The sequence below is a fragment of the Apteryx mantelli genome, chromosome Z (assembly GCF_036417845.1).
Source record: "Apteryx mantelli isolate bAptMan1 chromosome Z, bAptMan1.hap1, whole genome shotgun sequence".
Lineage (NCBI taxonomy): Eukaryota > Metazoa > Chordata > Aves > Apterygiformes > Apterygidae > Apteryx > Apteryx mantelli.
Genome location: NC_090020.1, coordinates 5,559,133 through 5,573,249, shown reverse-complemented (window position 1 = coordinate 5,573,249; position 14,117 = coordinate 5,559,133). Strand labels below are relative to the sequence as shown.

Here is a 14,117-nt window from a genome sequence, read left to right as displayed (position 1 = left end):
ATTCCTCAGACCTTGAGAAAGAATGTTAAGAAGTTCTGAAGGGCACTTCTCCTACAATACCAAAATAACTGCCTGCTACAAATCACATTTAAGACAGTCATTTGGTGTGTCAAGTTTTTATTTAGTTTCTGCAGTTTTATGGGAAAGTGCCGAACCCGAACCAAAATCCACGTGAGGGTGAACAAAGCCCATCATCAAAGATACAGAAGGTCTTTTGCAGTCAGTGTCCAAGCAACTGAGAAGCGTCCAGGACGGCCAGCTTTCACTGGAGCTCGGACAAAAGAAAACTGGCAAGCTTCTTCCTCTGCCCCCTCATCACAGACACGCACAGACCGCGGAGGACGAGTAAGAGCCATCTTTTGATAGTCTCTGTGGCTACTAGGGGCTACATGACACCTGCTAGCTCAGACCGGAAAAAGAGAGACCGTAGTTCACAGCAGGTCCCCGTAACGAGAGCGAGAAAGGCGGCGAGGCGACCCAAAGCTGGGAGCTGCGCCTTCGCCCCGCTCCTCTTCTCCGCGGCGGCAGCGCCTCAGCCGCACGGCGGCCCTGCCCCGCACGGCGGCGGCGCGGCCGCGCTGCCGGGCCGCGCACGCCGGGCGGCGGCGGGGGGCGCGAGCGGGGCCGCCCCCCCCGCGCGGCCGCGGAGGCAGAGCGGCCGCGGAAGCAGAGCGCCCGCCCGGCCCCTGCGGGCAGCCCGGCGGCGGCCGCACCCGCGCCGCGCGGCGGCTACACGGGCGGCACCAGGCTCCGCTGCTCCAGCGGCTGCTCGGAGGGCGGCGGCGGCGCGTCCTCCTCCAGCAGCTCCTCCAGCTCGCCGTCGTCCAGCTCCGGCGCCGCCGGCCCGCCCGCGGCGCGGCACCGCCGCAGGTGCTGCACGGCCCGGCGGTGTTTCTCCTGCAGCCGCCGCAGCTGGTCGCGCAGGGCCGCGGCGTCGCCGCCGGCGGGGCGGTCGGCGCCGCGGCCGGCGGGGCCGGGCCCCAGCAGGGCCTGGCGGAAGAGGCTGCGGTTCTCGCGGCGCAGGCGGCGGTTCTCCAGGCGCAGCCGCGCGTTCTCCTGGCGCAGCCGCGCGTTGTGCCACTCCCGCTCCTCCCGCTGCCGCAGCGCCTCGCGGTGGCTGGCCGCCAGGTCGGCGTACCGCTCCGCCAGCTGCTGCAGCGAGCCCCGCGACTGGCCCCGCCAGCCGCCGCCGCCCTGCTCCGCGAACGCCGCCGCCGCCTCTCCGCGGCCGCCGCTGCCGGCGACGGCAACGGCGCCGGCGAGCCCCGCCCGGCCCCTCCACGCCGAGCCGTTACAGCCCCAGCGCCGGTCCTCAACGCGCATGCGCCTCATCCGTGCCGTTCCCGCAGCGCGCCTGCCCGCCCCGCCGCCGCCCCGCCGCCGCCGCCGCCGCGCGAGGAGGGCGGGACGCGGCGCCGGCGCCGCTTTATGCAAATGTGGGGGCGGGGCCACGGCCGCCGGAGGCGCGGGAGGGGGCGGCGGGCCGGAACAGCCATTTTGGGGTGGCGGCCGTGGCCGGCGCAGCGCGTCCGAGCCCGGGGCCCTCGGCAGCCCGGGGCCCTCACGTCTCCCTCCCCCGGCGGGAGGCAGCGGTCTCTCGGGCTGCCCCCGAGGCGAGGGGCTGCGAGCCTGCCCCCAGCGCACCGCCTTTGCGCCGTGGGCGGCTGTTGCCCGCTGTTGCCCGCCGGCCGCGCTGTTCAGCCTCTGGAGTCTTAACAGGCCTCCGCCTGGGTCGGGGGGTTACTGTCATTTAAAAGCAGTGGCCATGCTACGTGGTGTGTAGAAAAGGAAACTTAGTCTCAGCTCTGCAGTATTGATTAAATGAAGACTTGATCTTACACGTTACTCAGCCTGTTCTAGTGTTCTTGGGTACAGGGGTTTGAGGAGCAAAGCAGTGCGGGGTTTAAGGGTCTGTAGTACATATTATGTTAGTATATTAATAGTTTTTACTACTTCCAGGTGATTCTGCTGAAGCCAGCAAGGTTCTGTTACAAACTTGCGCATTAATGATTTCCAAAAGGGGGGAAAAAAAAGGGGTGTGAGTGTCCTAATCAATGAAATTTCACAGTGGACGTATATCCGCTACAGGAAGGCCTTTGGCTCTCCCCCTTTACAGAGCTATGCCTGCAGGTATCTGCACAGTTAAGTAGTGCTACAGGGTTGTAATGACTGATTGGTAGATGTTGTTGCTCTGGACCTCTGCACTTGAGAGAGTAAACTTTGTGAAGGAGAAGGTATTTTACTTTGTTCACTGAACACTATGATTTAATGTTCCATTAAGGACCAGTAGAAAGTTTACAGGATAAAGTTTTTAATGCTCAAGAAACAGTATGCTTGCAGTCATAATTTTTAGAACGATTTTTAAAAATGGTTCTAAAGCCATTTTACCAGCTCTAAATGGTAGCTATTTACTTACAAAGTTAAAGAAAAAAAACAGCAAATCACCACAGAACAAGAAGTAAGCTCAGTGTTGCTGAAGTTCCGTTGTGCCTGCTGATCAGCAGAAATGAACTTAGAGCAAGTATTTCCTGTAATAAGCTTCCAAAGAGAAATTGATGGAGAATAATATAGTAATTCCATTTAATTTGTGACCAAACTGGTTTTGCATGGAAAAATTTGGATTAGTGCCTGTTACTAGTCACTTTTTACTGTTGCTGCTTTGGAAATCTGTAGACACACCCGTTAGTAACGTGCCTGTAAAACTTTATATTGAAATACATGTCCAATCCAGCAGAGTGCTGGGACTCTTCAGTCCATGTGGATGTGGACCAGTGTACTGTACTCCTAAGAAACGGTACAAACCATAACAAAGATCCTGGCCTTTAGATGATCAATAGACCTAGATTACAGTCACCTGTAATAGTACCTTACAACTTTGAATTGAGTCTGATTGTTTCTTAAGACCTGATACATATTTTATATTATGGCTCTTACTTACTTCAGTTTTTCATGTATCTTCACTGAACCCGAGCAATTATGTACATGTTTAAATACACAAAAGTTGATGGGTTATGTTCCTGTAAAAAGGATACTCACATGTCAGAGGTGAATTTATTGAATCTCAGATTCCTCAGGCTATGTTAAAACACTAATTTCAAATTTTTGGTTAAAGGTAATGAAAATAAAGTATTAGTATGTATGACTTAGGGAAGGAAGATACTTCAGCATGGGCAAGCTTTTGTGGTAAGGTAGGGCCACGGTGGACAGCACAGATACAGTGAAGAGGAGAAAGTAACCAGTGAAGTCTAAGTAGCTCTCACATTCAACGATTTTACACTCACAGAACACCAGGTGAAGGTTGCAGTATTTTGTTTAGAGCCCTACCTTCATTAAGTGGTGCCAAATGTCCTTTATTGCGGAGTGAAAGTGACAATATCAGTGGGATGCCAATTGCTGTTGATTTGGCACCCTATCCAACTAGTCCAGGGAAAATATTCTGTAGTAAATACCTGATGACAAAAATAAAAATTGTTGGTGCCCATCATTCCCTTTACCACTTATGACATTGAGTTTGAGTTTCTGAAATGAAAGTAATTCAAGGTACTCAGCAGTTTGTATGGATACCAAGGGACCTCAGTCTCTGTAGATCTTAAGGACCTCATACAAACAGTTATGCCTGAGCTGAGCGTATTTCCACTGTGCTCCTTTTTCTGCACTTTGTGGTCCATTTGTAGGATTCTAACCTTTGGGAAATAGAGCAAAGGTAAAGGAATGTTCCACTGAGTCTCTCTTCCACTGCTCGCATTCCTCTGAAGTGCAAGTGATTATTTTTCTATATGGACTCTCCATGAATTAGGATATATCATTTCACTCCGTTTTTACAGGATTTTATTCCTATTACAGGAGATTGCTGATGTAACATGGCTTTCAGGCTTGAACCTTGATTCACAGGCAAAACTCTGAAAAGTTCTTAGTTTTTCAAGGCAGATATTCTATGTAGTCCTGAAGGTGAATATTGTAGTGCACTCGTAGCCTTGCAGTGTACACTCTAATCAGTGTCATCTTAGTGACAGCAACAAGTCTTGTACTTTGTCAAGTCTTTGTACTTCTGTACAACATAGCATACTGTAGCTTGTATACCGAAGTGGTATACGCCTTCAAAATAGCATAGTTCAGTGATGTCACCTTTTCAGTCACAAGGCCGGATTGAGCTGTCTTAATGTATTTATGTAGTCTTCATCTGCTTTCGGAATTTCAGTGTGCATTAACAAACAGGAGTTTCTAGCTCTCCAGTTCTGAACTTTCCAAAAGGAAGTAAAAGTTATCTGATAGAAATTTTTCTTCCTTGCTCATCTTGAAAGAACAGCCTGAAAGAACCTTTTGTGGATAAGCCATCCAGCCTCATTAGGTAGGATGCTTCCAGAGCCCACTGATGGCATGTAAAATGCTAGCATTAATTGCATCACTGATTATATTTTAGCAGATAGGATGTGGTAAAGTCCTAGTATGGGAGCTGTTGGAAATGATGGTAAGGAAAGGATCTACAGGGGGACAAAACCAAAAAAGTTTTAAAATCAAGGGATAAAAAGCAGCACAGGCAGGAGAATAACACAAAGGAAGAAGAAAGAGAAATAGTGATAACTTTAAAGAGGAACATGTTTCCAAACTGAGCAAGACTGAAAGAGACAATGTTATAGTTAATAAATGATAACTGAAAAATGTAGTTACATTACAAAGGCTTATTCTGCCTTTGATCTTTCTGCTGATGTTACAGAGAGTTTCAGTGTAGGCTTGGATATTTGCGTCTACGTTTACTCTGTAGCTTATGGATCACCATTAAACATAAAACTTGGCCTTCTACCAAGAATTAGATTTGAGATCAGTAAAGATACAGTGGCATGGACTGCATCAGTAAGATACTAACAGACCTGGAAATAATGTAGGAAAATGCAGGCCAGGCTGTGAGTCTTTTTAGATTTTGGGGGAAAGATCTTTAAGTGAGAGCTTCTCTGACCTGGTATATCCAGAGGAGATGAGCTTTTTTTTTTCCAGCTGTAGGTGATTTGGAACGATGTGTCCTTCCAGCTGATTTCACCTCCTATCTTCAGTTTTCAGTGCAACAAAATTAAGTAAGGCAAAATGGGACTTAAAAAAAGGCCTCTTTAGAGACAAGGGTGGACACCGCTGTCATGCTGAGAAGAAATCTCTAACAATATAATGGATATAGTTTTGATAGCCGTGCTGCTGACCCTTTTAATTGATCTTCATTAATGTTTTATGCAATCGAGGAAATTCAATCAGTATTTTGAGCTGATGATTCCTTTACAGAAAAATATGTGTGTTGATAAAGATTATAGTGTCACCTGTAGTATTCCTGTAAATTAGCCTGAGTGAAAGAAGACAAAGCATAGCTATTCTCAGCAGTCACGCATACCAACAAATTCAGCAGTGAATAACGAGGCCTAACGCTTTTCCCTCTTCCCTGATGTAAAGCAGGAATGTTGTTTTCAAAGTCAATGGAATTATACTACTGTCAGCCTGGAGTAAATGATATTAGAAGATTAAAGATTTTCAGTACAGTGCTGGGAAGAGGAAGAGGGTTTGGAAGTTATTTTGCTTGCATGGTTGCCAACCTGTCTTTAGGCATTGTGTTTAAGTTGTCATCATTACTTGACTGTTGGTAGTGTTAAGAAGTGGGGCTTGTTAGAAGTTGTTTTGTCATCCTTGTCTGAGCTGATGGTCTGGGAATTACATAAACACACCTTTCTGAGAGCGTTCTGAGGATGGGATGAGTGGCTTGTGAGGTACTCACAGGGATATTTGCTGCTTAGCTGGCTTGCTGGTCTTTACTTAGTCGACCTGTGGTCTGAGTTGCTGCTTTCTTGTACTTTAATCCATGACTTCATTAGTTTCATATATTGAAAAGTTCTATGAAATACACATTGAGCTGCTGTTGCTGCTCCTTCAAATATTTATTTCAACACCATCATCAGATGCTGTTTATTACCACTAAATAGACTTAAGGTTGTTATCAGCAGTTTTTGATACTTGACAGTGTGAATATGACTTTAACAAAATAATTACTGAAGAAGTAAGAGTAGGCAGGATTGATCACATTTATATATAGTCTTGATATGGGCAGACATATCAAAAGCCATCAAAACCCAGCACCTCTGACAGCACCATTTAATCTAATCTGTGTGCTGCCATAAGAACTGAGAGAAAAATAAAAGAAGCTTGACTTCTAGGTTTTAATTAGGATTTATAATGCGGTGGGAAAAGAACAGCCTCTTTCAAAATAGATCTGCGCATGCATTAATAGAGAGGAAAGGGAGTGGTTCATGAACTATTATAGATTAGATTAAAGTCTATTGAAACCTCACCATGGAAAAAACTCCTTTTCGGTTTGGCTTTCTGCACAAAAGTTAGGCCTATATTGTAAGAAAAAGCACTAGTTAGACATACAGGCAGAGACTTGCTTAAACTTTTTAAGAAGGCTTCTGTGTACATGTTTTGTGTATGCAGGTGTGCTTTTGTGTGTGTGTAAGAGGAAGAAAACAGAATTCCATGTTCTGTGAATGAGATACATCGCATTAAAGAACAAGCTTTTAGATGTGTAGGTCAGCCCCTCAATCTTTGTTTAGAGTAAGACTTAACAGTTTGGCCTTTGACTCTGTAGTAGATTCAGTTAATTGCATAGGAAGAATAAACTGTAACTCAAACATGGACGTTAATTGATCGGATTTGATGAGATAGGTAAGGACTATAAGTCAAAAATAAACCACTGAATTATTTTCACCTACAGATAGTGATAGAGATACTAATCAAAAAAGTGGAAAACTGAGTTTGAAATTGGACATTTAAAATTTGAGCAAGTCTGGACAGGTGATACAATGAATGAACAAAGTATGTGGCTTGCATTTAGGTATGGCTAATAACTGTAATCTATGCCAGAAAAAGCCTTGTAAATTCAGAGAATGGAAGTTACTTTAAGAGGTGATTGTAGTGGGAAAAAATAGTTGTCAACAGTTGGTGTTCAGTGAAGAATTTGATCTTCTCCTGAGTCAACTATTCTAAGTAATTTTAGTCATTCCTGCATTCCAGCAGAAATGTAGAAATTAAGTCTTGAAATCTGGTGTCACAGTTTAAATTTTATTTACAAAAGTTTTTAGGGATGTGAACATACATCAGATCCCATTCATCTCCTGAATATATCAAGTGAAATTTATCTTGCTTCTGCTGCATGTGTGCTTATACCTAATTAAATATTTTACATTTATGGTCAGTAAAGAGAATTAGATCCTTTTGAACATGGTTCATTTCACTGGAATGCAGGTGTCTAACAGAGATTGGATAGATCAAGTCTAGAAGTAGTTTTTCCTTGTTATTGACTGTTAAGAAAGACTGAAAGATGCCTCCATTTTAGACCTCCAACCCATCCACAGAGCAGAAATGAACAACAGCTGCAAAATATGAACCTGTAGATAAAGGTGAAGCTAGAGCAGAGAAAAAGTATGAGGAGGTATGATAGTTTCTACTCTTTGTTTCACAGCTGTACTTTACACTTCTCTTAGGAGAAGTAGTTCTGGTCTAAGAGATTTTCTGTTAAGAGTCTGGAGTTGTTCTCTTGAGGTTACAAAGAAACAGGGTGAACAGGCAGGTCCAGTGCAGAACTGACATCCAAAGAGAGTGATGCAGCAAAAAGGAAAGATAAAACACTGGGAAAGTATCCTGAGAGAGCATACTTAAGCTTTCACCACCCCACTGTCTTTTTAAAAAAGAAAAGCCGGCTGCAGCAGATTCTATAATGACAAGAAAATTAAATTCATTTCAAGGATTACTACTGATAGTCATAAACAGATGATACATTGAAATCTGTAACAGATTGTGTACCTCCCTTAGCCATTCTGTTAAGCATAGATTATGTCTTTGTGCATTACTAAATATATACCCAGAAATGGCTTGTGGTAAAGTGAAACCTAGCAATACAGTTACCATGAAGCAATAAGGATGGTTTCTACCTTGGCCACATGATCAAAGAAGAGTGGATTTATGCCAACAAAAATAAAATTGAGTTCAAATATAGATCATCAGTACCAAAGACAATCACTGACAGTCATCAGTGTGTATGAATATACTCTATTATCAGTGGTGTATTGATGAGTTGGACTCCTTAGTTTGACTCCTCTTGTGCTCAGGAAAACACAAATTTATACATACTTTGACAATACATGTATAACAGACACCTTGACTCCATCATTAGGTTTTCTCCCAACTGGAACATTTTATTTGGTCTAAAAGGGTAGATACAGGGTAGAAAAGTGTCAACCGAACAGTTGGAAGTTCCAAAGGAGGTGCAGGTAGGGGCATTAATGTCTGCATCAGAGCTCCTCCTATTACACTGTTACCAATTTACTCATATATAGCTACAGGGCAGGGCATCAAATAGAGGATGATATGGTGGCTTTGACCTTTTCACTCAAAAGTACCCATAATCAGTATTTTAAAATCAATACCTCGGATCTACTAAGTCCATTTCAATTTGCAGTGAGTTGACAGAAATGATACCTGAAATGTGTGTTCTATCAGATTACTTTTTCAGGACATACACTAACTTAGAAGTAATACTTTTGCATAACAAAGATATTAAAGGGAGGAAAACATTTTTATAGTGGCAGAAGTTCACATACTGTCTCTTCTAAATGGCTGCTATGCACAGGGTCATGTGTAATACTGCTCTTCCTCTGTATCTTACAGATCATATTTGCCATCAGACTCAGGACATAGCATCACAGGAATATATTAGAACAAATATTTTCTTACAAGAAAAAAAGAAAGAGTTGTTCATAATGTAAATAATTGCTTCCTCACCTCTCAGTTTATCTTCCAGTTCTTTGATTTACAGCTTTGATCTTCTTGATGGTATTACTAACGTTTAATTGCTAAGGAGACACAATTCAAAGGCTTGCGTAATTGATTCCCAAATAACGATATTATTTTCTGTGCCTCTGTGCCTCACACCTTCAGAATCATATTCATAAACACTGTGGGAAAGACCTAATTAACTTTGACAACTGATTTGTCAACAGATGGTCCTATTCATATTGGTAGGCTATTGCCTATAAGAAGGGACTGAATGGCTATTGCAGTATTCTCTTCTCTTTAGCGCAAAATAATAGGTTTTCTATTTAACGCATAGGAAGCAGAAAGTTCAACCCGATCTAGTTTCAAGCCATTCAGAAATAATCAAGTTCATCAATATCATAACAGGCATCACTAAACTGTCTCCAACTCTCAAGATGTCTTTATTCTGTTTCTACATAAGTAATTCACCAACTGAAATTAAGAAAGAAAGAATATATTATGGGCTAGAGTTGAAAGAAGAAAAATACTGAGCCAAAATAAGTGATACTGAGAAGTTTGAAAGATGATACTGTAATGGAGATTAGACCCAGTTTTCACTGAATTCCAGTGGGCATTGTGTGTCTCACTTCCGTGCATCTTTGAACATCAGAAAGGTTTATGGGTCACATGAAAACAGCAAGGTTGTATAGATCTCTTTTCTGTGAGATTTTACATAGGGTAGTGATCCTTTCAAACAAGCTTTCTGCTTGTAAAGCCCAATTCCTCTGTTTTAAGATGCTAAAAAAGTTGGTTTCAGCTTGCCAAGATTGTTTGTATTACATAGTATCCATAAATCTCTGTGAGAGGACACTGTCATTCTTGCTATTTTTTTTAATATCAATACAGCAAACAACAGCAAACACGCAAACTCCATTGAAGAATCCTTTGTGGGGAAAGAGTTAGTTCTAAAGTATATACCTCATAAATTAATTTATTTCTAAAGGGAATTAGAAGTCAGGAACATTAGCAGTCATCATAGCATGTGCAAATCATTTGCTGTGAAACAGATCTAAAGCTGCTATCACTGAATTTCGTTTTAGAAAGAACCTGCCATTGGAGCCCTCTTACTTGATATTTTAGGTTCTTATATACAATAGAAAGCAGAGTTTGTACATTTATCTGGATATATGCATCTTAACAGAAAAGTATTTTCCTTCTGAATTTCCACTAAATTCAAAATTGCTAAGACTGCTGCCTTTTCCATTCACCCTAAAGAAGACTATCACTTTCTTCCCCTTAGTGAATATAAAATATACATACGGTATGGTTAGTAGTAGCTTTAAATGAATTAGTAACTAAAGAATTAGGAAACATCTTTACATTCTTTGTTTTTTTCAATGTAATTGGGTAGTTGGAAATGCAAAGTGTATATGACAAGCCAAGTTGTCACACATTCTCAGCTGTTTTCTTCTGAGCAGTGGTTATCTACAGATCATAATTTGCAGAGCAAAATTATCCGTTGAAAAGAGTAAGCTTTGAAAATAAGCTAGTTTTCTCCGTTTGCCTTCTGCTTCCCTTATTTATTTTTCCTCATCCCCAACATCACCACAAATTGGCATATTATTCAAAGGTGAGAAATAGGCAGCTTCTCATAGAGATATAGGGAGCTTCTCAACTATCAACCATCTAATACTTTAAGTTCTAACGCTTATTAGAATTAAGAAACAATTATTTGTCCCTTTTTAATATAAACGGAACCAATCAACCATACATATGTCATGATAATATAATAGACTTTAAGTCTGTATGCCAGTTGTACACAAAAGCTAACAATGACTGCTGAAGCCTTGAATGTTATACTGTTCAGAATTTTGTGACAGATCACATGAAGGCCATGGAAATCTATATTTTGTTGTACAGGAAACAATTGAAGACTAACAAAGGCGTCTATTACTTGGAAGACCAAGCAGAAATAGTAATGGTACATGGACATTTCTAGTCCTTAAGATTTATTTGCTTTTATTTAGAATTTCAGGTTCTGACTTAACAGAGAAGCTTTCTTTGAATAATATTTAAAGATAAGAGAGATACAGAGATAATGTTTAAAAATGGTGGTAACCTTGTCTCATTTGTTTCTAGTAAATACTATTTTTAAACATTCAAACATCTGAATTATGTGACATGTTTAACACTAGCTAATTTTAAAGTGTATTTTTTTTACTTAATTTCAGAGTAATTATCAAATTCTTGTATAGATTTTGCATGAGGAATTCCATTATTATAATACTACTATAAACGACTAAATTAAAATGTGCATGAATGTATGTGTATTTGTGTATGTGTATATATATTTTATGCATGTGACCTCAAGGTGGGAAAGGAACAGTTGGATACTGGCATAGAGAGATACTCAAGACATATGAGGGATTAAACAACGTAGATTTAATGAAGGACGTACAGTCCAAGCTGCAGGGGGAGCCCCGGGAACCGGATGGAGGGGTCGCTGACGGGAGGCTGCAGGATGCATGGGTCGGATGCCCAGGCAGGACTCTCTCTATCCCAAGGGCCCTTTAAAGCAGCTAGCACTATTTCCTATCTCAGCTGAGCTAACCTTGAGCCGGGAAGCAGCTAGACATAGTTGACAAATCGGAATATGCATGCCTGGCCTTGACGGGTTTTGGTCAGTGTGTTGAGAGCACACTCAGGCTGCTATCACGTGCTCTGCCAGGCACCTGACTCCCCGCCAGATCTCCCACAGCTGTTCTTGCTACACTACATGTAAAGTCAGTCCTGATCCTCTGCAATAAATGAGATAGTAGAACTTCATTTTTATAATGAATTTGAAGACTATTTCATTAAAATATTCAATTCAGGTATAGCTCCACTTCAACTGTAAAAATTAGTACTAGTATTTCTCATACAAATTTATCGTTAATTTTTTCTTTTATTTTTTCATCCCTTTTTAATAGAACAGTTCTTCCCTGTATATCTTAACTATAGCCATTCAATACTCAGATACATTTGACATTATGGCAGATCATGGAGCAGTGTAATCAGATAGTGTCAGAAGTCATAGGACAGCTTCAAACATGCAAATACAGAAGTCTTTACTTATTGCAGAATTCCCAGATAAATCCATGGAAGTTTTGCCTGAGTGTGGCCTTTGTGATATAAGACTGATCTGAAATGTTTTTTTATTTGCCAGCTCTCACTTGAGATGTGTTTGATTTCTGCAACTGGAACTTCCTTCTTTTTCCCTATGGCAATTAATCTGCATCGTCAGATATCTGTCTATGAAGAGGCTACAAAACATAGTAGTTGAACTTAAATTAATATTATAAATTTGAACCTCTTCCTTTCATTGAGGATTACTTCATCATATCTGATAGACCCTGTTGGTTAATGGAGTAATGGGTGGTCCCTTTGACTATTATTTCTTCAGTGCTATAGTTCTGTGGTAACCTCTTGTCTTTAAGTGACAAATTTAATGGGAAATTGCACTATTATTTTGTTAATTTGTTAATCCACCTAACAGGATTTTTTCTGCAAGGGATCTTGAATGTGCTTCACCTGTTTGTGAGTTCAATAGCTTTGCATTAATGAAAAAAATCAGATACCCTTTATAAGCTTACTGCAGGAGTTCAACAAGAAGATGTTCTATTGATGTGAAAAAATCTTTTTACTAAAGTTGAGAAAGTAGTGAAAAAATAACAACCCTACATGTGAGTAAAAAAAATTACTTGTTTTATCACAAATACTAGCTGCAAATGCTAGCAGCACCATTTCTGGAATGGATGTCTGAGGCCAACATATTGTCCTTACGTTACATATAAATATCCAGCCTGTGCTTGCACATACCTTGTGCTTGAAGCAAACCTTGAGAATACAAATAAAAAGGAAGAGTATCATCATGCTGACTTCAAATCAAGCATTTCAGAAGTATGGTTCACTTCAACTTTCTACTTTTCAGGACAATAGAACAAATGCACAGATGACTGGGCAGTAAGTTTAGGATTCCCTGTATGTATAAATGTTTTGGTAATTATTGATTGCCCAGATCTCACATATGTTGCCTTAAATGAAACCTCTGTTTTACTCTGATCTCTTTTGAAGCTAATGGGTCATGGGCCAACTCCAAACTGGAGTGACAGTTTCTAGTACAGTTATATCCTATGTAAGTACAGCAAGCCATAACAGCTGATTGTGATTTTCTTTTTTAATCTAGCTGATGCATACACAACAGAAAAAAGCTGTGAATAGGCATAACAAAAGTACAGGCTTAAATGAGCTCTCCATCTCTATAGATGTTAAAGGGTTCGAACACTAGAGAACCTTACTTCATTTAAGAATATTGTTTTAAGCATCTGAATCTTGAATCCACTTTGAATGTAGTAAATGTATATGCTTAGCCTCCATCTAACATCTCTGGCTCCTTCTCGGTAGCCTTTTCATAGCTCCCACTAGAGCTTGAATGGACAAAGATCCATAGAGCTAAAAATTACCTCTGGCTTTCAAACCCTTTGCTACTCATATCTCCCTTAACCAAAAAATAATTCACTTAGCACAGTCTTCAATTTCCTGTTGTGTTCTGCTGCACTCCTAAAGTCTTCCACTCTACCACTTGATTCTCTCATTATTAAAGATTTATTGAGGATTTTGTCTTAATTGTAACTACATGTTTTAAGGACTGGAGGTTTCACCCTCATGATCTGTCAGGCAGTGGAGGAGAATTAGATACCTAACTGACTGCTGTCATGAGTAGGAACAGGGTGCCTAAATATAGAGTAGGTACCATAAACCTTTGAGGAAGTGCTCATACTGCCAACTCAAAGTATAAAAACTGTAAAAATGTACTGGCTTTTCCAAAAAATTTGGAGTTCAAGTGGAAATTGTCAATAGATGCTTCTTTTCCAGGATAGCTGGTATATATATATATATGAGTTAGGAAGTTCATTATTTAAAATATTCCTGGCCTGCATTGAAGAGTGTCATTGTTAGGACAGAATCAAAAAAACAGATTGCAAACTTTTTGGTTGAAAAAATTTACCCAAATTCTTTCAAAAATTTTAACAATATTGCAGATTTTCCATGTTCATGGAAATACATGTAAACCAAAATTTAATCTAAAGACTTAGTTCTAAGATCTTAAGTAAAGTATGAAATTTTAATTTGTAAGGTTTGTAAATTTTCATATTAACCAGGGGTCTGGTGACAGGTAACAGGCCTCTCTAAATCTCCTTAAAAGGAAGTACATTGGAGCATTCAAGAAAAAGATGGTTCTTCCTCCTATTTTTATTCTAATTTTAAGAATAATAAAATATTAATAATGAATC

General features: G+C 40.9%; 1 protein-coding gene across 1 annotated transcript; it reads right to left on the bottom strand.

Moving 5' to 3' along the window:
• Window positions 1-667: 667 nt before the first annotated feature.
• TUSC1 (tumor suppressor candidate 1) lies at window positions 668-1,332 on the bottom strand. Its single transcript, XM_067316209.1, has one exon. It carries the CDS (start codon window positions 1,330-1,332, stop codon window positions 730-732), a length of 603 nt encoding a protein of 200 aa, XP_067172310.1. The 3' UTR covers window positions 668-729.
• Window positions 1,333-14,117: the final 12,785 nt, after the last annotated feature.